Source organism: Sceloporus occidentalis, unplaced genomic scaffold (genome assembly GCF_023333645.1).
Source record: "Sceloporus occidentalis isolate IW3139 unplaced genomic scaffold, rSceOcc1.0.p SCAF_271, whole genome shotgun sequence".
Lineage (NCBI taxonomy): Eukaryota > Metazoa > Chordata > Lepidosauria > Squamata > Phrynosomatidae > Sceloporus > Sceloporus occidentalis.
In genome coordinates, this window is record NW_028317251.1 from 624,040 (window position 1) to 650,640 (window position 26,601).

General features: G+C 50.3%; 2 protein-coding genes across 2 annotated transcripts in view; both read right to left on the bottom strand.

The window, feature by feature from the left end:
• Positions 1-657: 657 nt before the first annotated feature.
• On the bottom strand, positions 658-2,877 carry LOC149275688 (kelch domain-containing protein 7A-like). The gene has a single exon (XM_089504460.1). It carries the CDS (start codon positions 2,875-2,877, stop codon positions 658-660), a length of 2,220 nt encoding a protein of 739 aa, XP_089360586.1.
• Positions 2,878-18,251: 15,374 nt separating this feature from the next.
• The window catches only part of LOC149275689 (immunoglobulin superfamily member 21-like), a 79,727-nt gene continuing 71,377 nt past the window's right edge, over positions 18,252-26,601 (bottom strand). Inside the window, exons 6-9 of the mRNA XM_089504475.1 lie at positions 19,970-20,055; positions 19,567-19,759; positions 18,735-18,773; positions 18,252-18,325 (exon numbers count right to left, since the gene is read on the bottom strand). Of these exons, the coding sequence (XP_089360601.1) occupies positions 18,252-18,325; positions 18,735-18,773; positions 19,567-19,759; positions 19,970-20,055 (392 nt within the window). The remainder of the gene's footprint in view (positions 18,326-18,734; positions 18,774-19,566; positions 19,760-19,969; positions 20,056-26,601) is intronic.

Genomic DNA, 26,601 nt, shown 5'->3' on the forward strand with positions numbered 1-26,601 from the left:
CGCCGCGCTGGGTAATATTCTGGGTAATGTTATGCATCAGAGAGAATTCATTTGCATCCTGCCCATGAATTATACCTTTTCCTCCAAATATAAAGATCATGTGGTTAACCGTTAGAAAGTCATATCCGTGAATTACTGGAGTAATGCGCAGCAATTACTGCGAATTTTGGGATTTTTCCCTGCTAGGCTGCGGAAGATTTATAACTCTCATTCCCTCTCATTCCCTCTCATTCTCTCTTTATGAATACAGAATCTACGCCCCCCCCCCAGTGCTGTACAGAGAGAACGGACTTATTCGGAGTGCGGAGAACTTTGTATGGTGATACAATGTATAACTAAGCATTCATCGGGCAGGGGAATCATTAACAGCCCCCGGTTATAATGAACGGCCCCCGGTTTAACGACTTGTGCGTGTCTACTGCCTGTGTGAGAATCAAATTAGACCCGAAAACTATATTCTAAAAAAAAAATGTGTAATCAATCAGCAAAACTGTCTATATGCTGCGCTCAGCAGGTTTTAAGGGAAACTTTCAGAAAGATACATTTGTGTATTTCGGACACATTTTTGGAATCCCACCACTTTTGAAAATTAATTATCCAGAAGACTCTTTAAAAGCCGCGGAACTCGATAGAAAATGATTTGATGTCAAACAGCATTCATTGGGAAGCCTTGACGGGGAGAATAAGGACCAGCGGAAGAGGCAGGCCGCTGGGAGAGGGCAGCGTTTGTAGATCCCCGTCCATGAACCTGGGCGAGATGTCTTCAGCCAGGAACCGCAGGTGGAGGTTTCTGCCGACGCAGTAGATGTTATTGTCCATCACCGCGCACTGAAAGGGCGCCGGATACGGCATTGGATAACTGGCACATTCGTACCAAACTCTGGCTCTGATGTTGCAGCGGTGAACGCTGATCCCCATGCTGCGGTTAAGGTCAAAGCGATACAGGAAGTTGTCGGCCGCCACCATGTCTGTGGTCCGGTCTTTGCTCCCGCTAATAATGCTGCTGCCCCAGACGTTCTCCTTGGGACGATACCTCAATAGCATGTACCGAATCGTCCCGCCGGTAACATAGATAGAGTCATCGTATGCTGTTGCCATGTGGGCAACAGCAAAGGTGTCATTGGGAAGAGGTGCCACGTAAGTCCACCTGTTTTGGCGTGGGTCGTACCGCTCCACGGTGTGGAGGCATTCACCTCCAATGGCGTATAAATAACCATCTAGTGCCACCAGCTTGCAGTGAGGCCTAGCCTCGTTGAGGGGACTGATTTCCTTCCAGCTGCCGGTGAGGGGGTTATAGCAGACAACGCGCCTGGATGGCTTCATTTGTCTCCCGGGACCTTCAGATCCAAGGGCAACAAACAAATAATTGAACATAGTGGCAATCGAGCATCCTCTGCTCACCGCATCGTCTGGGATGGAGGACAGCAGTTGCCACGAGTCGTTATCGTTGTCGTAATAACTGAGGCTGCTGCTTTTTTGGGAGGTGGAATACCCCTGGGCGTCTATGTCTGCAACAACTACATACCTCCTTCCCTTCATTCGGTTGTCAAGAATCAAGTCCCTCTCTGCTGCGTTGAGGCGTCCGTAGACAGAAGGATTTTGTAATACCAATAGATAGTCGGTGCTCATGACTTTGTAGGCAGCTCCTTTAAGGGCGTCTAGATGGTGCTTCTTGGCAAAGGAGAGCACTTCATAACAGTTCTCCAGATTAAGGTGTATATCAAACGCAGACTCTGGGCTCAGGGTGACATGATGGGTGGAAGTGCCAGGCGTTATCAGTATATCCGCGGCGGCGTCTGGGCCGTGCCCGGTCAGACTAGGGCCGAAGGCTTGTGCGGCAGAAGGTGTGTTGCTCACACTTGAAGATCCTGTCTCCAAGTCTACATTGTGGACCTCATTGTCCTCTGATAGACTGAGCTTTTGAGATTGAGTTATTGGTACCAAGTCAGCCTCATCCACGTCTCCAACCTCCCCAGCCTGACATTTCTCACGTTCTTCCTTTTCTATGTCTGTTTTAATATGCACAAGAGATGGATGAGGAGGGCCGACTCCAACATTAACACAACATTCTCTTACCGACTCTGAGGTGGACTCCACGTGGTAGTTATAGATCTTTCCTCTCAGTTCCCCTGCTCCATGCACCCGGTTTGGAACTCCATCCTCTGCTCTTTTCTCTCTGATGACGCCCTCTACCAGCCGGACTTCAGACGTGGATGAAAACCTGTGGATCTCATGGATGGTTTGATGGTCCTGATTTATTGACACGTCAACGTCACATTGTGTCTTCGCGTTCTGAGCAGCTCGAGCTGAACAGTCACCTGTAGTCCCCGAATGCCAGCTGTCTTGCATCTCTTTCCCTTCTGGATCCTGCCGGTAACGGGGATCAGGCGTTTGGCCACAGACTCCATTGCCAGCAAAGTTGTCTTCTTCAGCGTGTTGTGTTCGGACACCCCCTGCGTTCTGCAGCGGCCCCTTGGTGCTCTTTAAATGTTGTTGCTCTTCGCAGATTGCAGAGTTGTTTAGTGTTTTCAGGTCTGTGAGGAGGACTTCTCGTGTCCTCTGAGAGTCGACGACAGGGTGCCCGCTGTCTGTTTCTGTGACTTTCCTGCCCGACAAGGTGCCCTTTACATGCCGGAGCCTCAGCTTAGCTGTGTCGTCATCCTCATAACCCTGCAGAGAAGCTTCCGCAGCCATGTCTTCTTCCCTTGTGACACCGGCACGATCTCCCCTGCATGTTCCGACACTCGCAGGTGCTCGGGATTTATAGAATCTATACGCCAAAGCCAGCACAAACAGGGCAGACAGGGAAAAAGCCACTTTCCCCATGAGCGGCATGTCCAAGTGCGCGTCTGCGCTCTCCCTGCCCGTGTTAATCATTATTCTGCATTAAGTGCGGGCTGAAGAATGTCAGGAATCCATTTAATGATCCTGTGCCGAGAACCGGCCTGATCTGCTCTGCATGCGCGCTCGTCTCCAGCAGGTGAGCCGCAGCGGCCAGGTAGGGTGCAGAGTGGCCGGCTCGGGTCTGCCAGGGCATCTGTTTTTCATAATGCTGACAAGTTTGCATGTTGAAGGAAGGTGGGGAGGGCAGGTAAAGCAAACAGCCGTGGAAGCAACGTGACACGGGATTGCTGTTTGCCAAGCAAATATATTGGAAAACATTTCTCACGCTGAGGACCCAACCGCAGGCGCACCACCTACTCCTGATCGCGGCTGGCTTCCTGTGTCCCGACTACCGCTGAGTGTGAAACGCAACACGGCGCCCACGGTTCTATGGACACCGGCACATGGCGGCCGCCCTGATACAAATAGTGATTAGCCGGTGCCAATCAGTGCAAATGGGATCGGCTGTATTTAACACGGGATGAATCGGCCTTCATATCTGTTCATGCGTGACATTTATTAAAGGGAAACACACCTCACAATAATCACCTGTCTAACGTGTAGAGTCACACGCGATGCATCTCTCCTGATGGATCATGTTACACGGGTACTGTGCATGTAGTATGGCGGCAGCGTGCCGCGTATCATGTTACACGGGTACAGTGCATGTAGTATGGCGGCAGCGTGCTGCGTATCATCTTACACGGGTACAGTGCATGTAGTATGACGGCAGCGTGCCGCGTATCATGTTACACGGGTACAGTGCATGTAGTATGGAGGCAGCGTGCCGCGTATCATGTTACACGGGTACAGTGCATGTAGTATGGAGGCAGCGTGTTGCGTATCGTTACACGGGTACAGTGCATGTAGTATGGAGGCAGCGTGTTGCGTATCATGTTACACGGGTACAGTGCATGTAGTATGGAGGCAGGGAGTTGGAGATCAGGCATTGAAGTGGCTTCTAAGCGGCGAATTGTTTTGCTGAGGAAAGCGGCTTCTGCGGGGCGACGGATGGGAACGGACTTCTTGGGTATTTATTTAGTATCAAAGTGTAATTTTAAACGGCCGCCACGACTTTATTTTTGACTCGGAGCATCTGGCAGAAGCTGGCGATTAAATATGCGAATCTGGATGCGGTCCCGGGGGCCGAGACGCCGCGCGCCGAAATAAATTATTTTAAAAGAGAACAAGGAGATGAAAGGAACAAACGGAGACAGGAAGAGAATGAAAAGATAATTGGGCGCTGGATCGGAGGCTCTGCGTGTGTACACAGCCGCTATTTATTCCTCCCCAGAACCCCGTGTTTGCTCAAAGGGAGGATCGTCGTATCTAAAACAAATATCTGTGAAATGCAAATAAACAAGTCCGTTCCGTGCCGGATTAGGGCTTCCATTGTGTCGCAAAAGGGTTTTTCTTCCCTCGCGAGGGCTGATGGGAAGAAGCAGCTGCCGGGACCGGTAGAGCCGGTTTCACACGTCGGCCACGTTTAAAGAAACACGTACCTGGTGGGGACATTCCGTGTGCAAGACTCACGATTAACACGTCAAGTGTCAGGAGGGCAGCGAAGTGTTAATCTGCGGGATTTTCCTATTAACAATAACATTTGACCAAATCACCCCGGGGTCAGAGACCGGGCTCTGGGGCAGCTAACGCCATCCCAACCTTCCGGTAGATGCCCCGCCAAACCACGGAAACCTTTCCACCTCTAGGCAGCTCTCAGCAAAGGCGAGCGATGAAATGAGACAACCAAGTGAGGGCCACGGGGGCCAAACTCACTGAACTGACACTTCCACCACTCTCAGCCACGACACATTATTCGTGACCAGGACCGGTAAAGGCCATATCCTCTTAGCATTCATTGGACGACACAGAAGATGCGCTGCGCCCTTTCCCGGCTCGGAATGTTATATTTTTATGAGGACACAATGTGCCAAAAGCGTGGCGTCTGCACAATGCCGCCCTGCGAAGGTCGCGCCACTCGAGAGGAGAGCCACCTGAGTGCCTTTCACAGCCGATAGAAACGCGCTCGTTTCATTAAAGAGGCAGAAAGGGGGAAATCAATACCCCTCGTGGTCAGCAGCAGCATGCGCGGCGGCGGCGGCGGCTCTTAGCTGTCCTTCCCTGCGTCTGCCGGACGCTCTCTCACACGGAGAGAATTGTGCTTTTTGGAAGGAATGTTTAGATTTGTGCGTTTTCTCTCCGGGTTGAAATGAACTCGTATTGATTTGTTGTGTTCTGAATGAGGAAGGGCATCGGCTCGCTTTCCAGCCAATGGGGGGCTGCGAGAGGCTGCTGCCAGAGGGGCGATTATGATGGGAATTGTAGTCCTCAGCAGCTGAGGCCCCATCAGTCCTCTCTATCTTCTCCTCTGACTTTGGGCCGTATTCGTACAGCGCTACGGAATTTGATGGCGCTATTTAAAACAATAAATAATAAATAATAAGAGCAACACTAGTGCTAACTGTGCATCAATCAGGAGGAACATTCTGTTAGTTTCTATGGCGACAGCCCCGCATCTAATTGCTGTTTCCATCTCATTTTGGTCATGGGTTATTTTTCTCCCCGTTACCCACTACGTGGCACCCACCAAGCTGGGCATCTCTGACAGAACCGAGGATCTGCCCCTGGTGAGGATTTCTGGGGCACTTCTCTGCTCTGCCGTTTGTTTTTGTGACAGCGTTATCAGCCACGAGGATCCAGCGGAGCCACTGCCAGAAATCTTAATTAAAAAAAAAATAATTTCCTTCCCCGGTAGGAATTTCTTTTCATTTTGAAACTCGAATGAAAAGCCGACCCGCATCAAACGTGCGCTGAGAATGGCAGCAGCAGCGATAAGCCAAAGGTTTATTTGCAGATATCTACCCCCTGTCCACACACGGGCGCAACGATGTGGATCTACCTTGTGCACCTCCGCAGCACATCACCCCCGCAACACATCACCTCCGCAGCACATCACCCCCGCCGCACAAACACCTGTTGGGGTGCGCAGGTACAGGTGTTGGGGTGCGCAAGTACAGGTGTTGGGATGGGCAGGTGCAGGTGTTAGTACAGGTGTTGGGATGGGCAGGTACAGGTGTTTGTCAGTACAGGTGTTGGGATGGGCAGGTAAAGGTGTTTGTCGGTACAGGTGTTGGGGTGCGCAGGTACAGGTGTTAGTACAGGTGTTGGGATGGGCAGGTACAGGTGTTTGTCAGTACAGGTGTTGGGATGTGCAGGTACAGGTGGTGTTTATCAGTACAGGTGTTGGGATGCGCAGGTACAGGTGGTGTTTATCAGTACAGGTGTTGGGATGGGCAGGTACAGGTGTTTGTCAGCAAAAAACAAAAACTGTCTGCGCTTCTCACCCTAATAAAGTTGGCAACAAATATATAAACATAATATAAACGAGAGGTTTTGGTTATATGAATTGGCCAAAGCATAATTAAGCTCACCCGCCACGTCAAGGCACACTCTCAATAGGGTGAGAACCGACTCTCACCTCCTACATCTGCAACCAAACTGATGAGGAGCCAACAACCTCAAATATATGCAAACAGGGAAAAGAAAAAATGTCGGTGCGCTAAGCTAGTCTCAGGCTCAAATAATACAAATGTATAACACGAGGCCTACCAAACAGTGTGAGCCACTGCAAATACAGTGTGTTGGCTGTACAATGTATACAAAAAACAGGTGTTTGTCGGTACAGGTGCTGGGATGCGCAGGTGTTTGTCAGTACAGGTGTTGGGATGTGCAGGTGTTTGTAGGTACAGGTGTTGGGATGCGCAGGTACAGGTGTTTGTAGGTACAGGTGTTGGGATGCGCAGGTGTTTGTAGGTACAGGTGTTGGGATGCGCAGGTACAGGTGTTGGGATGCGCTGGTACAGGTGTTTGTCAGTACAGGTGTTGGGATGCGCAGGTACAGGTGTTTCTCAGTACAGGTGTTGGGATGCTCAGGTACAGGTGTTGGGATGCGCAGGTACAGGTGTTTGTCAGTACAGGTGTTGGGATGCGCAGGTACAGGTGTTTGTTGGTACAGGTGTTGGGATGCGCAGGTACAGGTGTTTGCCGGTACAGGTGTTGGGATGCGCAGGTACAGGTGTTTGTAGGTACAGGTGTTGGGATGCGCAGGTGTTTGTCAGTACAGGTGTTGGGATGTGCAGGTGTTTGTAGGTACAGGTGTTGGGATGCGCAGGTACAGGTGTTTGTAGGTACAGGTGTTGGGATGCGCAGGTGTTTGTAGGTACAGGTGTTGGGATGCGCAGGTGTTTGTAGGTACAGGTGTTGGGATGCGCAGGTACAGGTGTTTGTAGGTACAGGTGTTGGGATGCGCAGGTGTTTGTAGGTACAGGTGTTGGGATGCGCAGGTACAGGTGTTGGGATGCGCTGGTACAGGTGTTTGTCAGTACAGGTGTTGGGATGCGCAGGTACAGGTGTTTCTCAGTATAGGTGTTGGGATGCTCAGGTACAGGTGTTGGGATGCGCAGGTACAGGTGTTTGTTGGTACAGGTGTTGGGATGCGCAGGTACAGGTGTTTGCCGGTACAGGTGTTGGGATGCGCAGGTACAGGTGTTTGTAGGTACAGGTGTTGGGATGCGCAGGTACAGGTGTTTGTTGGTACAGGTGTTGGGATGCGCAGGTACAGGTGTTTGCCGGTACAGGTGTTGGGATGCGCAGGTACAGGTGTTTGTAGGTACAGGTGTTGGGATGCGCAGGTACAGGTGTTTGTTGGTACAGGTGTTGGGATGCGCAGGTACAGGTGTTTGCCGGTACAGATGTTGGGATGCGCAGGTACAGGTGTTTGCCGGTACAGGTGTTGGGATGCGCAGGTACAGGTGTTTGTAGGTACAGGTGTTGGGATGCGCAGGTACAGGTGTTTGTCAGTACAGGTGTTGGGATGCGCAGGTACAGGTGTTTGTCGGTACAGGGGTTGGGATGCGCAGGTACAGATGTTTGTCAGTACAGGTGTTGGGATGCGCAGGTACAGGTGTTTGTTGGTACAGGTGTTGGGATGCGCAGGTACAGGTGTTTGCCGGTACAGATGTTGGGATGCGCAGGTACAGGTGTTTGCCGGTACAGGTGTTGGGATGCGCAGGTACAGGTGTTTGTAGGTACAGGTGTTGGGATGCGCAGGTACAGGTGTTTGTCAGTACAGGTGTTGGGATGCGCAGGTACAGGTGTTTGTCGGTACAGGGGTTGGGATGCGCAGGTACAGATGTTTGTCAGTACAGGTGTTGGGATGCGCAGGTACAGGTGTTTGTTGGTACAGGTGTTGGGATGCGCAGGTACAGGTGTTTGCCGGTACAGATGTTGGGATGCGCAGGTACAGGTGTTTGCCGGTACAGGTGTTGGGATGCGCAGGTACAGGTGTTTGTCAGTACAGGTGTTGGGATGCGCAGGTACAGGTGTTTGTCGGTACAGGGGTTGGGATGCGCAGGTACAGATGTTTGTCAGTACAGGTGTTGGGATGCGCAGGTACAGGTGTTTGTCAGTACAGGTGTTGGGATGCGCAGGTACAGGTGTTTGTAGGTACAGGTGTTGGGATGCGCAGGTGCAGGTGTTTGTCAGTACAGGTGTTGGGATGCGCAGGTACAGGTGTTTGTCGGTACAGGGGTTGGGATGCGCAGGTACAGATGTTTGTCAGTACAGGTGTTGGGATGCGCAGGTACAGGTGTTTGTAGGTACAGGTGTTGGGATGCGCAGGTGCAGGTGTTTGTCAGTACAGGTGTTGGGATGCGCAGGTACAGGTGTTTGTTGGTACAGGTGTTGTGATGCGCAGGTACAGGTGTACAGTACAGTGTAGTCACCTTCACCCTGAAGCTTTTCCAGCTACATTTACAGGAAGCCTTTCATGGGGTAGAGACTGGGCAGCCAATGCTTCGGGGAGGATTTTGGCGCCTTAGATTCGAGTTCGGGCTGAAGAATCCAAAATTACACTAAGAAGCCTGGAAGGGGGAGGAATAAATCTGAAAAAGCTCTTTTACTTCTGTGTTGTTTAGTTTTGGCGTTGGGGTTTTTGGATTATTTTCCGAGTTTAATGTTTGATGCGTCGGGGACGTCGCGGAGGAAGAAGCCGCCACAAAGTCTTATTTCTACTGTGAAGACTTTTCCTCTTTCTGCGGCGTTTAGAGGCAGCTTTTCTCGGTCGGTTTCCATGGAAGTCGTTACAATAATAAGCGACCCCGAAGAGAGCCCGCGGAGCGCGTGTCGGGGGGAAGAAGGACGGGGAGGGGCCCAGGGCCATGTTTGGGTGTTTGAACTCGGAGAAGTGTTAAGGCGGCGCAGGTTTAGGGAAACGTGGTTTGTTCACCAGCAGAAAGTAACTGTTTATAAAACAAGTAGATTGTGAGCTCTTTAGCAAAGAAATGCAATGTAATGCAGCCTCGTTATATTTCGGGGAGCGCAGCCTCGTCATATATCGGGGAGGGCAGCCTCGTTATATGTCGGGGAGTGCAGCCTCGTTATATTTGGGGGAGCGCAGCCTCGTTATATTTGGGGGAGCGCAGCCTCGTTATATTTGGGGGAGCGCAGCCTCGTTATATTTGGGGGAGCGCAGCCTCGTTATATTTCGGTGAGCCTCATTATATTTCGTTATATTTAGGGGAGCGCAGCCTCGTTATATTTCGGGGAGCGCAGCCTCGTCATACATCGGGGAGCGCAGCCTCGTCATATTTAGGGGAGCGCAGCCTCGTCATACATCTGGAAGCGCAGTCTGTTTTGTTTTAGGGGAGCCAAGAGGTTCTATGCAGTGTTTTTGCAGCGTTGTGATCCGCACGCAGTCGGTGTGTCAGGTCACGCTGACTCCCTCCTGCATTGTCTGGGCTGTTAGTGACGGGCGAATCGCCCATTGAAATTATAAACGGAACAAAAGACTATTCACTAAAAGCGGCTCAATTACCGAAAGAAATTGGAACTCGATAAGAAAAGACTCGCATTGGTTACCAAGGAAAGCGGATGGGATAAAGACGCAAATTGGAGCCTCGCTTACTGGGATTTTGTGCAGCTTTACTGTAATTAGAATGAAGAGCGGGGGAAGGAGAATTCATGGGACGGACTCTCCGACCGCTATGCAAACTCTCTGCACAAGCAACTCCATCCAGAGAACAAGCGGACAACTAGAAGGGGCTCCGTAACCAGGGAAACGCAAACATTTTGGGGAACCATCAGGGCCGCTGCTCACAGGTTATCTGAGTTTAACAGAGTTTGTCTTAAAATCCACTGGACTGCATCGTAAGTAAAGCCCCCCCTAATGTCTGGTGGGGAATCCGCTCCTCACCCCCCCCCAGCGCTCAGCTTTACCTTAGTTAAGAAGAAAAATTCCCTTAGCAAGCACGGAACATAAAAATACACCATTGTGAGAAATCCAGTATTGTGCTTTTTTTGGATTTTGCTCTATATTCTCTTTTTTTGCCAGAATAGATGATCACGTTCTTAATTACGCGGGATGTATATATATATTCCGGAGTCTCTGCAGATCGGGAAGTAGCTGACACCTGCAAATGAAACGAATGATTCCTAACTTCCCGCTGGCACATCGCGGAAATAACTGGGATTTATTCGCTTCACTTTCTGTAAAATATGCGTTTGGAAGAAAACGTCTCTCACGCGAATGTCACGGGGAGCGGTCTGATGGATACGATCCGTACCCATTAACTTCCTCTTCTATACCGGGATCCCGGGAACGTATAGAATACCGGGAAACCTGACCGAAAGAGTTCAGGAACATTTTATGAAGCGCCCTATTTGTCTTTTGACACCATTTGGGACGAGTAGTCATTATTTTTGTCTGTTTTTTTATAAACACGGAGAATGGTGGTCAGTTCCAGCAGGAAGTGAGGTGTGCAACGGACTAATGCTTCCCCCGGCCACATCACAAATTCATTCCATTGCCTTTGCGGGAAGTTTTAGGAATTCGGTAATCACTGGCTTACTTTGTGAAGCAGGTGCTTAGTATGAAGGTCATCAATAGGTTCTTCAAGGTCCTTACTTGTGGGGTGCAGGACCGCAAGCCACCGATTGGTGACTAACCCCCATGTTACTGCCCCTCTTAAGATAATTTCCCCCAGGTGGGTTCAGGAGCGAGTAGACCTGGCGGGCTGTGTTTACTGAAATCGAACCTCGCAGGGTTTATCAACCAGCCCCCCCCCCCCCCCCCCGGCAGAGAATTCATTGTATAAAATGTCTGGATTTCCATCCCATCAGACTAAAGGTCACGGGGAGAATGGGGCCGACCTGCCGATGTACTGGAAGCCGGCCAGGCGCAGCAGCCATTCATTGGGTATGGAGTGCTTGGGAAGAGCTTGGCCGCCATGTTTTCAGGATCTCGCTCCAACAAGGCTTCCTTTTCACAGCCCTAATGGAGAAAAACAAACCAATCCTTGGAATAAACCACAGCCTTTAAGCGCGAAACATCCGTTTTCTTAACACTTCACGTCTGGATGTTGCACAGCGTGGGCCCTTTAACCGTCTTGTGCCCTAACAGGTGCCCGATCTGCCCCATGCGCTAGGCGCTCGTTCGATCCGCACGTCGGCTTCGCAGCCGTACCGCTGTTTGGCTTCAGGAAGACATCCGCTGAGATGGACATTAATGCTCACGGAGATTTGTCAGTCTGCCGCAGTCATCACTCCGGTGGTCCACGGACCTTTATAGCACTCCTGTGTCTTTAACGCTCTGTCTTTTTTTCCCTTGGTTCCAGGCTAAAACTTTTCATTTGCATTTAAATAGAGAGTTGGAAGTCTGTAAATCTCAATTTTCTTAGTGAGTGGGCATAATGGTTGTTTAATCACGTTCAGATGAAGCCTGCAGCTGAAATGCAGCAAAGGGACAGCGCATATTAAATCGGGCGCACGCGCTCCCGCAAAGGTGGGGAGAGGACATACCCCCGCGTCTCACTGCCACATCTATAGTGTCAAAGCCCCCCCCCCGGGCCTGAAAGGGTGCGGGTAAAACCATGTCATGGAATTAGGTCTCAGGTTCGGATTCCCTCTCCGTCACCAAAACCAAAGGCTCTATTTAATTAAACAGCCCAATGGGAGCCTCAGACGGTTTGAGGTCTCTATTATCGTGAATATTTACCAGCTCTGCGAGGGTTAAGAAGTTTGATGTGACCATTTCACAATTAATTTTTTATGTTTTTCCGTTTTTTTTTTAATATCCTTTTCTTTACGACCAAAACGTTCCAAAAAGGAACAACATCCATTTTTTTGAGGCATTTAACCTGATTTAAACGTGGCGTCTTCCCCGGCAGAGTAATTGTTACGGCTGTTATTTCCTTTATAGGGAGAACGAGAAGGCTGATTATTCTAATGTTCCTTTTTTACGCTTTCTCTTGATTTTATTTTTTAGCCCTTCTGACGAGCTCAGAGCCGTAAAACATCTCGGATGATTTCTGCCTTTAGAAGTCAACCTAATCCATTTGGTTTCTAATAAAGTAAAGTGAATTGAACATCTTCCATTTTTTGTTTCTTTTCAAATGTTTTGGCAAAACTTTCCCCGAAACTTGGTGATTCTTTACCCTTTGGAGGGGGTTGAGGGTCCACATATGGATCCGTACATTTTGGGTCATTATGTTTGTTGAGATTATAAACAGGAGTAGAATAATCATTCATGGTGATGAAAGGAGATAGGAACGTGTACCTACTTTCCCACGAGCCCCTTCCCTTACAAACCGCTTGTGATCGATAGAATGTATCTAGCTGGAAAATGTCATTATTAAACGGCATCAGTGAAGAATTGTCTGCTTTATTTTGCAATACTACATTTCCTGCCATGAAATTTGGTATTTTAGAGGATTTAAGAACATCCAAAAAACCTGAGCGGCAGATAATGAATATAGAAGGCGTTATAAAGAAATGGTCATAAAAACAGCGCCCTGTTAAACCCCTGAGTGATTTATTGTACTTCCGGGTGACAGGGTCTGCTTTAAACGTCATATTCAATGACTTCATTATCAGCTCAATCAGTCCATTGAGCAATAAATTAGCCCCTTTCAGTGCGTCTGGCAGCTGCTAATCTGCAGTCTGTATTCATTAATGGTGTAAAGCAGGGGCTTCAGCACAATGTGGCTGTTAACTCTTTGCCTAGCGGACCGTCTCAGCACTCTTACCGGTACTGGATCACAGTGGTGGACAGGATTTACTAATTACAGATGAGACCCGGGAGAGGCAGAAACGTGCGCAGCTCACTGGTGAGTCCCTTGAAGAGGCAGAAGCGTAAACCCTGTGCCTGGAGCACATGGTGGGAATTTGCTTGCTGCGTGACTCTTCAGAAGGACCTTTTAGTCGCCGATTTGTAGGCATGTTGTTTCCTGGGTAAACCAAACTGCCATCTTTAGCTTTGCTTCTGTTAGACGGCCCTCACAGTCTAGCTCCTCTTAATGGACGGGGCACTTCTTCTGGCCCCAAAATCTAACATGTCACCTTTCCCTTCCAAAGTCTTGTGGCTGTTTGTTGGATGTTTCTGTTTCGGATAAAACAGATCATTACATGAACTCCGAATACAAACAGGTTAAATAAAACCGAGACGTCCGCTGCTGTCGATTTGAGATTCCAGTGACCCCAAAATGCCGTCTCCCCCCAACCCCCTGGGCTTTGCACAGACTGACGCCGGTCCATGGAGACTCACCGGAGCACAGATGGACTGCGTCGCCTCTGAAACTTACCGCCTCTGCAAATCTATGACATTACAAGTAGGAAGCGGCATTCTGCGTTAGCGAGAAACATATGTTCTCTTTTTACTGAGTTTTTAAGGACAGACTGAAATAATTTCACTAACTAAATGTTAAGAACCCTGCGAGGCGGGGGGGAGTGCGGTGCGAAGCAGGTTCGGACCCTGCTCTGCAGTCAGTCTCGGGCTCCTGCGGCGATTGTGATCTTTAAGTGATGAAGTTTGTAATGCTTTGTGTTTGAACAGAGCGGCTTTTGTTCTGCAATCGCAATGACAAAAATCTCCAGGTAACCTTTGATATAAATCAATGACACAACACTCTCAGGAAAAGCCGCCATCTCGCAGAAATTTCAGATTCGCGTCTGTCATTGACTTGGTGCTATAAACCTGCTCTGAAACAATGGAGGTTTAATTAACACTCCCTGGAAAGGACAAGCGGAAGGAGAGAGCAAAATAAGAATTGGCAGATAGCGAAAGCTTCCGGATTATTCTCTGCTGTCGCGCTAATTGCAACGGTTGAGGCTGAATTGATTCGTCTTTCAATCTTTAGCTCAATCTTTTAAATTCCACAGTGGGTACGAAATATATGTGGGTGGTGTCACCCAGTGGGGGAAAAAGCCCTACACTAATCATACTGCTGCGGACACCAGTCTGGAGCAAATATATATATATATATATATATATATATATATATATATATATACAGCCTGTATATTCAGTATCTATGGACCGCTGTCCTGCCATGTACCGCTAGGTCTCAGCCGGTTCATGCCATGGTTATGTACGGCCAGGATACGTGTGAGGAGGGGAGAGGCAGGTGATGTCTCTGAGTGGATCGCTTGAGATCCCAATGACCTGGAGGTATCTCTGGGATCGGGAGAAAGGGCCCGGCATCTGAGCCTTATGTGTTCCATCGCGACGAGTCCCCGGTAGCAGGGATTGTGCGGTTCTGGGGACCGTTCCACCGGGTTTAAATACATCTGCAAATAGAAAGGATCTTCCGGATAAGACCCAGCATGGCTATGGCTTATCAAAGAGTAATGGGAGTTGCAGTTCACCCCATGGGGCTCAGAGAATATATGCTTAGTTTCTAGAACATTATGTAAAAATGGCACAATCACCACGGAAACCGATGGAACTTTCTTGCCTCTTGTTCCGCTTTTAGAAGTCCTGCAGACATGCTGTTCATCCACCGTTCCTCTCAGTTCTCCACCGTCTTCTTCGCGTGGCACAGAGACCTTTAAACGTAGAATAAAATGTCACATTTCTACTGTCTGAACCTCACTAATTTCCCTTTGCGAGTTGAATAATATTGGTGCGATTTCCAGTTCTTCCCAGGATCTCCTATGCTTCCGATTCATTGCCAATTCCTAGACGCCCGTTTCTCCTGCTGTAAATACTCCAACCTTAATCAGTCGTTGGTCTCGTCTTAGGTTCAGGAGCCGTATGTTTATCCCACGCATGATTAATACCCCCACTGTATTACCCTCTACCACCTCTGCTGGGAGGCTGTTCCACTTATCTACCACCCTCTCAGTAAAATAAAATGTCCCTACATTCCATCTAAACCTCTGACTCTCTAGTGTTAGATTCTGGTCTCTTGTAACTTTTCTCCTCCTTTCAAATAAACGTCCCTCCTGTGTTTTGTTGAATGCCTTTATGTATTTAAACATCTCTCCCCCATCCCCTCTCTCTTCTCTCCCTGTCTCTCTCTCCTCTCCCCGTCTCCCTCTCCTCTCCCCGTCTCCCTCTTCTTTCCCCGTCTCCCTCTTCTTTCCTCGTCTCTCTCTTCTCTCCCCGTCACTCTCCTCTCCCGTCGCTCTCTCTGGTTTCTCCAAGCAGTACTGGCCGGAGCGGTCACATGATGAGGAGAGAGTTATGGGATTAATCAGGGTCACCTCGTCTATAGGGGCAGACGCCTGCGGCCGCTATAGGAATCTCAGCCATTCTCTGATATGTAGAAACATTAAAGCGGCCCCTGGCCGGCGGTTGTTTATCCCACAATACAGATAAATAATAAGTAGCAGTGCCGATGAATTTATTTAAGGGGACAGGGATGTCAGGTAAACGCCGGGCTCTTGGAAGCATTTTGCGTCTCTGTGTTTTGTGTTTAGAAGCCGGGGGGCCGGTAGACATGAGAAGGGCCGGCGATTCCCTGGAGTTCCTTTCATTTCCTCTCTATATGATGATCATTTTTCTATGTTTTGGGCGTGAGACTGAAGGACGGGTCATTAATCCGCGGAGCGGAAGCCATTACCCCGCGGCCGCCATAGATCCTCTCAGCGTCTCTCGCGGCCAATGAGCAGCGTTTTCAGGGTCAGTTACCCGCGCGGTGCGTCTCTCGGCCGAGGCCGGCCATATTAAGGGGAACTAATTTGATTTTATTTTCTCGGTGTGCGGAGCAGAGAGCCGCACTAAGTCCTAATTACATCTAATTGGTAATTCTAACATAACAAATTTCCAGGATAAATGATTCCTCGTTAATAGCCCCCGGAGAACAACTAAGGTATTTCTTTTTAGTGTAACTGTATCAAATCATAAAAGGAGGATTCATCGGCTGCCGGAGTTGGAGGACGGAGGCCATAAAACCGCTTTTTACTGAGAAAGCATTTCGGAGAGAAGCGTTCGGGCTTTTTATGGGGAAAGCATTACTTATTCACCGCCGCGTGCGAGGAGCCGGGGGTTACATGGGGTACATTTAAAGTGACGCCGCCTGCCTTTATCAATGCAAGCCCAAAGAGCTTGCAATCTAAGGCCCGCGTGTCAGGGTGCGGATATGTTAAGGATGGAGGCGTTGGAGCGAGGGTGTTAGCGGGGGCCGGGCCGTGTGACCGTCATTGCCTCCAGAGTGTCAGATTCTGACAAAAATGTATAGAAGTGTTTGAGTTCCCCAGAGCGACGCGAACGTCTTATCGCTACGGGCCGGCGTCTGACGTGGACGGCGGCGGCAGGGAGACGGATGCTTCCCGTCTGAATTATGAGTTTCATCTCAAGATCTGAAAAGCCTTCCACGCCGGTGATGGGTTCTGATTATCTTCTTTGGGGTCTTGGGAGGGGACATAACTTCTGCTTTAAAGGACTTCATGCCTCGAGTCTGATCAGACAGGACTCTGAGATGTTGGAGAAAGTTCTTATTAGTTACAGGACTCTTCCATCCGGACTCCGCGTTCAGCCGCTCCGTTACACACAACTCTCAGTTCTAATGTTTTAATGTCTGGACCGCAGCTTCCCCAAAGATACCGTCGCTTCATGATTAGTGGAACAAAGTGTCAAACATGATGGGGAGGAAGAAGCTAAGCGAGCGCATCGTCCGCACATTTCCTGTGAAGGATTATCATTGATTAAAGAGATGAATGCCGCGTGTCTCAGGGTGTCTCAGCCGCAGAATGCGCTGGGCGCTCTCACTTGGATGAGAGTTCTTTGTTGATTGTCTCGCCGCTCAGTGAAGCTCACGGAGTCTCTTGAGACCTCAGACTTTCCTCAGCTCTTCAAGGATCTTGTGGACCCCAAATGAGTGCCTTCCGGACTATTCTGGTCAGGGCAGATTTAAAGCCACAGAAGTCTTCCAAGTCCCAGGGGCCCCTTCAGCAGCCAAGCGTTACCAGTGTGATGGACCATTGAAGAATAAAGCCCGTTGTTGGAAGCTCGGAGGGGGTAATACAGACGATGCTTCACGTGGTGGCCGTGGCTTCTTTGAGCTCTCTGTCTGACCCGCGATGAACAGAGATATACAGATAGAAGACGTTCCGGTAACGAGGCCTTCGGAGGAAGAACCGGGAGCGACCTGTCCGGCATTAATCAGTAACGAGCCTGAATTTCCAGGACGCCTTCATCCGGGTCGCTGCGTTTAGTTTTAGATCTTAATTCCCCTGCGTGGCTCTCCTGCCGGCCGGTGACGTCCTGGTTATCAGTGAGTCTTCTTCTTAGTCCTACACATCGGAGGAAGCGCTTGGCGTTTGGCCCAGGAAGGGTGCCGGCCCCGCAGGTTTTCTCCTCTGCCCAGATGGTTCGACCATCATTCGGTCTGCTGGGCAGTCGTCACGGTAACAGGTCCATCTCCTCCTGTATCATTTAAGAATTATTAGAGACAATGTCCTCCGCCCAGCTTACCCGCCGCATAGTAACACCCGAGGTTCAGCTTCCTATGAACCTCTCTCTTAACTTCATCTCGATTCCTATTGGTTATTAAGGTGACTTTAGCAGCCTATCAGCAAATGCTTCTAAAAGATGCCCCTGCAGGGTATCCGTGGGTTACTGCATCCCCGCGCTAATGTGGCCCCCAGGTACTTCGGCAGTATGGGGGGCCTGCGGGGCCGATATACGACCAGTCAGTACGTGAAGAATAAAAATTCCTCTGCCATCCGTGTTTCACGCAACGAATCGCGTCTGTCTGCTCGTTAAACGCCGGTCCTGACCCGGAAAGCGACGCGGTTCCCTTCGGCCCGGAGTGATGGGATAGTGTAGAGGAGAGTATTTACAAACGCGCGAGATGGACGGCTGCGATTTTATTTCTAAAAGCGTTTTCTGAGAAGGAATAACGAATACGGAGAAGGAAAGATTTTTTTTGTTTAATTTATCAGCCAAAACACAGACAGAAACCGACCAATAACGAGACTGGAGCTAGAATAGAAAACAAAAGAAAGGTGCCGGGAGGAGACGGGGGATTTCGTGAAGTCTTTAGAGAGTCAGCCAAGCGCCAGGATGTTCTTTACACGTCTGTACGTTTTCACGTGAGCTCCAGGATCACTGTCAGGAGGAGAACCAAAACCAGTCCGTAGTCACCAACGGCGGGGACGGAGCCTGCGGAAAAGACAGCGCGTGAGAGTAGTCATGCGCGGAGACACGTGGTGCATGGAGACATGCAGCACACGCTGCGCGGAGACACGGAGTACACGCGGCACAGAGACACACAGCAGATGCGGTGCGGAGACACGGAGCACACGCGGCGGGGAGACAGACTACACATTCCTTGTGCCGGAGCCTGCCGAGCCCTGCGCACGCACCTCCTACAGCTTGGCCTGGGAATCATTTATCGCGCTGCTGCTTGATCTAATTTTGCTTCTGTTGCTAATAGAAACCGTCATTAATTTACTTCCCGACATTAAAAAACATATAAAGATGCGAGTCTCTGCGATGCGTTTAGGAGTCGCCTGGAGTCTCATTGGAGGATTTATTGTGAGGCGTAAGACAAGCCGCAGGTTTCACTCACCGTTTGAGTCCTCGGCTCCCCTCGGAATATTAGGATTTTCTGCAAAGAAACAGACGCCGGGTTAGAACGACTCCCACCGAACGCGGAACGGAGCTCATCATACAGAATACAGAAGAACAGATACATCGGGTGCGTTACTGCACGGGACAGAAAGTTATTCCACCCCAAAACATGCCAGAGAGCTGCATGGACCCGGCAGGAACAGCTGTGTAACCGGTATGGGGATTTCACTTCATGGCTGTGGAGCTCCAAACACATCAGTCACGCCACACACGTTAAGCGTTTTCAGTGCTTAGGACCAGTTTGAAGAATTTTTGCCCCATTTCCCGTTTGGTTGGGTTGTGGCCTAGAACCTCCTGTAAGTATTGTGTGCCCCCCGCCCCCCCCGGATAAAGAGCCGTAAGGAGATATATCGCCCCGGTCGGTGCGCTCGGCCTCCGTGTAATAAAAGTGCTCATTATGAATGTGATTTACACGGATGGGGGGTTAGCTCTGCGGCGCGGGGCGCGTTACTGACGGTCGCCGGTATTTCCTTCTCCTAATTAGGTTCATAAAACTAAAAAATCCTTTCAAATGTAGTAAAAACCCACGTCTGGCACAAAATGTACAAAATGTACGTTCCCTCCGTCTCGAGACGCGCGTTTAATGTGAGGACGGTGAGACGTTATCCAGCGCTCTAATAATCCTCGCCAGTCTGATGGACGCAGAGTCCAATGCGCCTAAAATACAATCTCTTATCAAACGGAAGCGCCTGGGGCTTTGGGGGTAATACCCCGCCTCGCTCGCCCAAAGGGTCAAAGCTGCAGCATTTAAACCGTTTCCTCCTACTTACCAAACACTATGAGTCTGGTGTGCGTGTCTGTAGAGCCGAGCGGGTTTTGCGCCGTGCACCGGTACATGGAGCCATTTAATTCCGCCGGCACTCTCTCCAGAACCAGCTCTTTCCCGTCATGCTCCGAGCTGCCATCCAGCAGCCTTCCGCCCACCCTCGTCCATGTGAAGAGGGGCTCCGGGAAAACCTCATTCTGCAGAAAAAGTAGAAATGAAACAAAGTGACAACAAAGCCACAAGAAACAATCACTGCCAGGGAAACACGTAATCAGCGGGTGACTGCGAGCCGGTGAGTCTGACAGGCGTAACAGATTTCTTCACAGGGCAATTTATTAACACCCCCGTCCTGCGGCTTTAAAACCTCTGCTGAGACCCCCTTCTACTTCTTAGGTTATCTGCGTTACCTGAAAGCCGTGCACGGCGATCCTCACGGTATCTCCGACCCGCGCACGCGTCGGGGTCATGCTAATTTTGGGCCCTCTTGGAGCAGCTGCAGAGAGAGAGAAAAAACAGCACATTTAGCCAAGTCGGTAACGGCTCGTCTCTCCCGACCGCCGCAGGACCGCGAGACATCCTTTAAACGAGTCCACGGAGATGTGTGACCAATGGCGGCTCGGAGCAATAAAAATCAATTGTGCAAAACAGCCGGCCGTTGCGTTATTTATTATCTTTCCTATTTGTTCCACTCCTCTGTTTTTCTTTATTATTTAGCACGTCCGGCCGTCTGCTTTCCTCCCGTCTCGGGGACTTCATTATGGATCACGCTGGGAAATGCAAAACACTTCGCCGAGTAGCAAACAAAGTCAGATATCGCTTTCCCCGCCGCGCGGGATTACGGGGACGTTTTACATCTCGGCTGATTGTTTACAATTTACCCTTTTGGATTCTAGAACAAAGCAAAGGTTGTGCCGCTCGCTGGCTCTGTGCTGAAGATGGCATTTTACATAGAAACATAGAATATGGCACTCTGCCGGGAGGCTGTTCCACGTATCTACCACCCTCTCAGTAAAGTAAAACTTTCTTCCGTTCCATCTCAGCCTCTGATCCTCTAGTGTCAGATTCCGGACGGAAGCGACTTGGGCCTCAAACACTGAACTCTTCCACCGGATGAAGATTAACGAGCCCTGTCACTTCCCATCGCGTTTAATGGCAGCGGTTAAATCCAGGGTTGCTCATCCTTCACTTATCTGGAGTCAGAAGGTAACAGGAGGTGAGGCTGATGGTCATTCCATTACCCCTAGCCCCACAGCACACAGGGTGGAGGCAATTGTCGCCCTTCCCCCTTGGTTATTGGGGTCATTTATTTTAATAATTTAGTTTGAGAGTTATAGGCGAGGGTGTGTAAATTCACACTGAATGCCCTCACATGCCCTCACCTATAACACATGCAATTTAAAGTCACCGGCACTTGTGAACACTTTACAGATTAGTGAATCTGCTTTGCTCTGAGTGATCACACGCCGGAGTCTGTGACTGGAGTCAAGTTCAGTCTTTGAGTCTTGGACTGAAAGCTGCAGCGTGGTTCATATGGAAAGCTTTGTTGCTGCCGGCGTGTCAGGTACGGGGAGCGGGTATCGGGCACAGGGCAGGGAGCAGCACGTTCCTGGCACTTTGTTCGCTGTCTATATAACGCTGTCTGTGGGGTCTGAGCCTCGTACCCCGGTGGGGGTCCTTGGCTAACCGCGTCCAGATGGGGACCTCTTATTAAAAAGCCATGGAGTGCCAGCCGCTGGGACTCATTAAAAGGGCCCAGAGAGACCCATTTACCAAACCCGGTAACTCCAAACCCGGTAACTCCTGCTCCAGATACATCAGAAAGAGGAGCGCGAGGAGCGTGCAGTATGTGCTGTAACGATTCCTCCATCACCATTCGGAATTTTCCGGATAATAATTAGTGCGAGCCGTTATTAAGGTTATGGTCAGCGTGGGCTCGGCGCTCCTGAAATCCACGTTTATTATTAGACCGGAGACGTTTATGCCGAGCTTCTCTGGGTAATGGGCCATCGGGGGCCCTCCCTTCTCTAAATTAGGCAGAAATGCTTTAAAACATTAACCTCTCAATACCGCGTCTCCAGGCTCTTTTCTGGGCACCGCTAACAATTTTACCCATCCAAGTGCCCCCAGTGGGGGTAGAGGCAGCAGAAATAATTGAAGTAATCAGTAAACTGATACAGATGGCAAATAGTTTTGTACAGCACTACGGAATATGGTGGTTCTATATAAATAATAATCATGCGATATTGCGGCCAACCGTGGTGAGATTGTCATACGTAATGTACAGGGGTATTAACCCCAAACACTGGATATCGTTGGGTCGGTCCCGGGATGGCAGGGCAATACCTTTTACTGCCCAGCATGCAGAGTAAGATGTGGAGTCTGAAACTTTGAAGACCTCAGAGGTCTCTCCTTTAGATTCCGTGTGATACTCTGTGACTGCTAAAAACCCTAAAAAGGATCGGTTGTGGCGTTACCACACTTTAACATAACGGCAGCAGCACACATTTCAATGGCTGGGGGGGGCTTTTCCATTCAGGGTGTGTGGTTAGATGTACGTTTGGGGCGGGGTTATGTGTAACTGGGTGGGGCTATTAGAGGAATAATGGGGTTTATTTACCCCGTTTAATTTATAAAGCCCTTTCCTGCTGTTTCTATACACATTATCGGGGCTTTTAGGGCTGTAGAACCCTGCGATCCCCTCATACCCAGCAAACATTCTGACCTCCTAGAAAAGAGGAGGAGAGAGGGGGTATCAGGGGAGGGGAGAGGCACACGTGTTTGTGGCCTGTCCCTCCTGCGTGTCGGTGATCAGGCTGCTGTAACATTGAGCGCGGATCAGCGCAGGCAGAATGACACCCACAAATCACATGAAGCAGGCCCCGCCGTGTCCTGAGGGTAACCGCTCTGCAGACCGTTCCGGTGACAGCCGCCTTAATCAAAAGGAAACGAGGTTTATATCGATTCAGCTGCACAGAAGGCGAAACACGAGGGGCTGTTCTGTAACCGCGTCTGTCTGACGGCCGCCGCCGCAACATCCCGCGCCGAGAGGCCTTAACGTGTAACATACCGCAGGCTGTGTGTGGGACTACAAACCCCATCATCCTCTGCTGCTTCCCACGTCATGGGCTATTCCCAGCATCTGAAATTAGTAGTCGCTGAAATAATTGTATTCGGGTTCATCGGCTGCGGTGCCGGATGCTCCCAGGCCTGCATGCCAAACGGTTATGAAGAGCTCCAATATATCCTCTGGCACCATGCGCAGCGGCGAGGCCCGGCGCTCAGAAAGCTCCATGCCTTTTAAAGCCGCAGCTGTACGGAGCTCTCTCTCCCGCGGTGACATTTATCTCTATCAGGCACAAGGTGGAGATTTGCAGCCCGGCGTCTCCGCATTTACTTAGCGCTGGAACCAGAATTAATTCGCTGCTCAGAGACGACGGCCCTAAAATGTGTCGCTTACAATAAATCAGCGATAAGGTGACACGGAAGGGGGTCTGAGATCGCGTCGCACTGGAAATGAAGGTCATTAAAGCTCCGACAGTGAAGGTTTTATAGAGCAAAGCTTTATCGGGTAAGAAATCTGCCTAACACCGACTTCAGCATTAGACAGAACCTCTTCTGACAGGAAAGAGTTAAGGGGTGCACAAAACTGGCCCCCGACGGCTGCCCCTATCAGCAGAAAAAGGACCAAAGTTTTACTTTCCCAAATATCTGTTAATTTCTCATCCGGAGAGGCCTTACGATATTTGACGTTACGCTGGATTTCACCAGCTGGGGGAAGCAATTTCCAGGAGCGCTGGTTCTTATGAGCACTTCCTGTGCGGCTAAAAGACACAGCAGGAAGTGATGGAGCGCTGGAAAACGGCTCCCCCAAGCTTCATGAACAGCATGAAAACATATCGAAAATCATATTCATAAAACCTGCGCAGATTACGGCTGAAGACTAGTTTAGAAGATCAGGCCCAACGAGACAACTGGGGAGAGAGCATTATGGGGGGGGGCACCCACATACAGTTAGAGAGCTGAGTGCGATCTGTAAACGTATCCCCTGAAGCCGTGTAGGATGGATTTACCTTCATCTTCCGGAAGTTTGTGCATCCGAACCCCAGACCATTAAACAATTCCGCGCGGGCACCATTTACTAAGTGCTGCTCCACCTTTACCCGCTGCTTGATACATGAATGGAATGACCCGCCGGAGCAGACAGGCCGCCGGAGAATTAACGGGAGGTTTTAAAGTCATGGAAAAGGTTACTCCACGCGGAGCCCGAGAGGATTATGAAGAGTTCTGGACGAGAGGCCACCGGGCAGCACGTTGGGCTTTAACTTTTATTATTACGCAAATCGCAGCCGAGGCCAGAAAATGTTCTGAATGCGGGAGAAGGTCGCGGAATACAGGAGGAGTTACAGAGTTTATATATCGGGGTTCTGGTGTCTGGAAACGGTTTGGTGAGTTCTGCGCGGATGAGGGTGATGAGGAGTGCCCGCTCGGGGCGGGTTACATGTTCATTGCACGCTTTGTTTTATAAGACAGCCGGGAGGAGAGCAATAAAACGATCCCGTCTCCTGCCGTCATTCTGCATAACGGAGCCGCGGGATTCATTAGATCACAAATCATGGCGCGTAATCGCCGGCCTGTCACCTGCCATGTAATGATTAAGCCAAAGGCCTTGAATGATGGGCCCTCAATTACAGAGCAGGAACACTTCATTACGAGCCGGAGCCTCCCACTCCCGCGCCGCTCGCCGGCCGGACCCGCGAAGCCGTCTGTTCTTACAAATTCTCATAACCTATAAGGTGGGGACGGCGCGAGTCACCCGGCCGCGATCCGCCATTTCTATCCTTTTACACCAATTACCCTGATATATGATGTTAGTTAAAAGCCGCCGTGGCAGGACTCCAGCCACATTTACATAATGAGCCAAATGGCCAGCTTTTAACCCCGTGGTGGCCGAGTGCATAACGTCCTAGTCCGTGCAGCTTTTTGCGTTACGGTTTGCGGTGTGATGGAGTAGTCCCTGCGCGCTCCGGTGGCCACTTTCTTTATATCTTAAAGCTCGTTATTAAGCCGGCTCTTGTGTTATGAGCGGGGGTCTCGGCAGGGGCCGCTTGCCGGCTGGGAGGGAAGTCCTCACTTATATATAATGTTACACTCCGGTTAATCCCACCCAGGGAGACGGACGCTTGTGCTGCAGACATTAGGATGGATCTTGGTTCTGATCCGGTCTACTTGAGAGCTGGTAAGTACGGCTCCGAGAGATGGCTGCTTAGCTTTGTTAGACTGGTTTCGTAGCGCGACCTGAGACCGGAATAAATGTATTGAGATCCCACAGCCGAGCCGAGGATCCAAAGCCACCCCATTTCTGCTCCCTGCGATTCTACGTCTTCAAGTCTCTTAAAGAGTTTTTTTGGCTTCCGACGGCTGCCTTCCCCGAGGCGGCGGCTCGGCAGACACTAATCCTGTAGTAAAAGTAGCCTAATATTTACCCGGCGGGGGGTAATCAAAAGGCGACTGCTGGGCATCACTAATATCCGGCACGGCTGTACATGTGCATGAAGGGTTTGGGTTCCTGCGTGTCACAATCAGCGGCTGGAGGGTCTGGTTATGACGGAGCGCAGCCGTGTGATTATTACAGACAGGCATGTTTTTATATGGAGGGTTTATCGTCTCCGGGCGCAGCCATCTTTCTTCACAATACGTGACTACTGTGTGTGAGCCGGCAGGCTGAGGGCGAGAGAGAAGGGGTTCTCCCGCTTTAAAGATCTCTGCTCAGGCCTCTTCTAGAGTAGTGGATACAGCTCTGGAGACCTCAGAGGTGCATTCAATCACCGCTATCTTACATGCTGCATTCTGTCTGTCCCGCTAACTTGGAACCAGGACTGAATCACGCATGAGATGAGCGTCCAAAGGGAGCAGAGGGGGTATAAACCAGATTATTGCTACCCCTCTCCGGACAAGCGGGGCCGAGCCAGTGGTTGAGTCTGAGTGAGCAGCGGCTCCAAGAAGAGAGAGAGAGACTGCGGAGGAGCCGTCGTTCCCAGTTCGCAGAATAACACGTTCCTGCCGGATGAGCTGGTAAAGCAGCTGCGTTGCCTCCATGTCTGGATCCCGTTTACAGGGAGGCTCTGAGTTCCCGCTCTGACTGGAGGGGTTCACGCCGAACACAGATTTTCCTCCAGAGGCTGTGGATATTTGTCTGGCTGTCATAGGGTTAATTCCGCCTGCGCTTCGTGTGTTGGGGGGATTCTCTCCGGGAGATCCGCACCGACGCGGCGCTCTGACGCTTGCCTCGCAGCTGTGGACGAGTTTGCAGGCGGCAGCCGTGATTAAGGACCCGGCTGCCATCAAAGGACAATCACCGGCATCAAGTTGAGCAGAAGCTGATGAGAAAGCTGTCCCCAGCCGGCCCCGCTGCTGACGTCCGGCCCTCACAATTAACAGCCTTCTTCATGCCTTTATGTGAGAGAACGGGGGGCTTCCCACGCAGACACCCGACAATCACCGGCATGCTGCACGGCTGAGTCCAGACTTTCCAACGCGCACTCAGGGGCCCCTCTAACGCGCCGTCCACCGAATCCGTGGGACTTTTCACACTTTTAATATTGGCGATTGTGTTTATATATATATATCTTTACCGGCCTTTTATATAACTGGGTCGCGTTTCTAACATTCCCCGCTCTCCGGAACAAAGCGTCTTCCCGGCACTCGGGGGAACGGCCGCCTTTGTCTCCGCTGTACGCGCAGCGGCGCTTTGTGATGTTTGTGTATTAAAGCGGCATCACATCACTTCCCAACGCCTTTCAAGTCCGAGTTCAAGCATCCTGGGAAGCATCCTGAGGGCCGCAGTAACACAGGGGCCGTGTTTGGACAGAGAATGTTCTGCCTGGTGCCACCGAGATGTCGGCCCGATCAGGATAACGGTGTGAAGATCAACCACTTTAACAATATTTGCTAATCTTCTCAAGGCCCCCGAGGGCAGACGCACGCCAGACAAGGGCCACGGAAGGAGCCGGCGATTTGAATGACTTTTCTTAAGAGATTC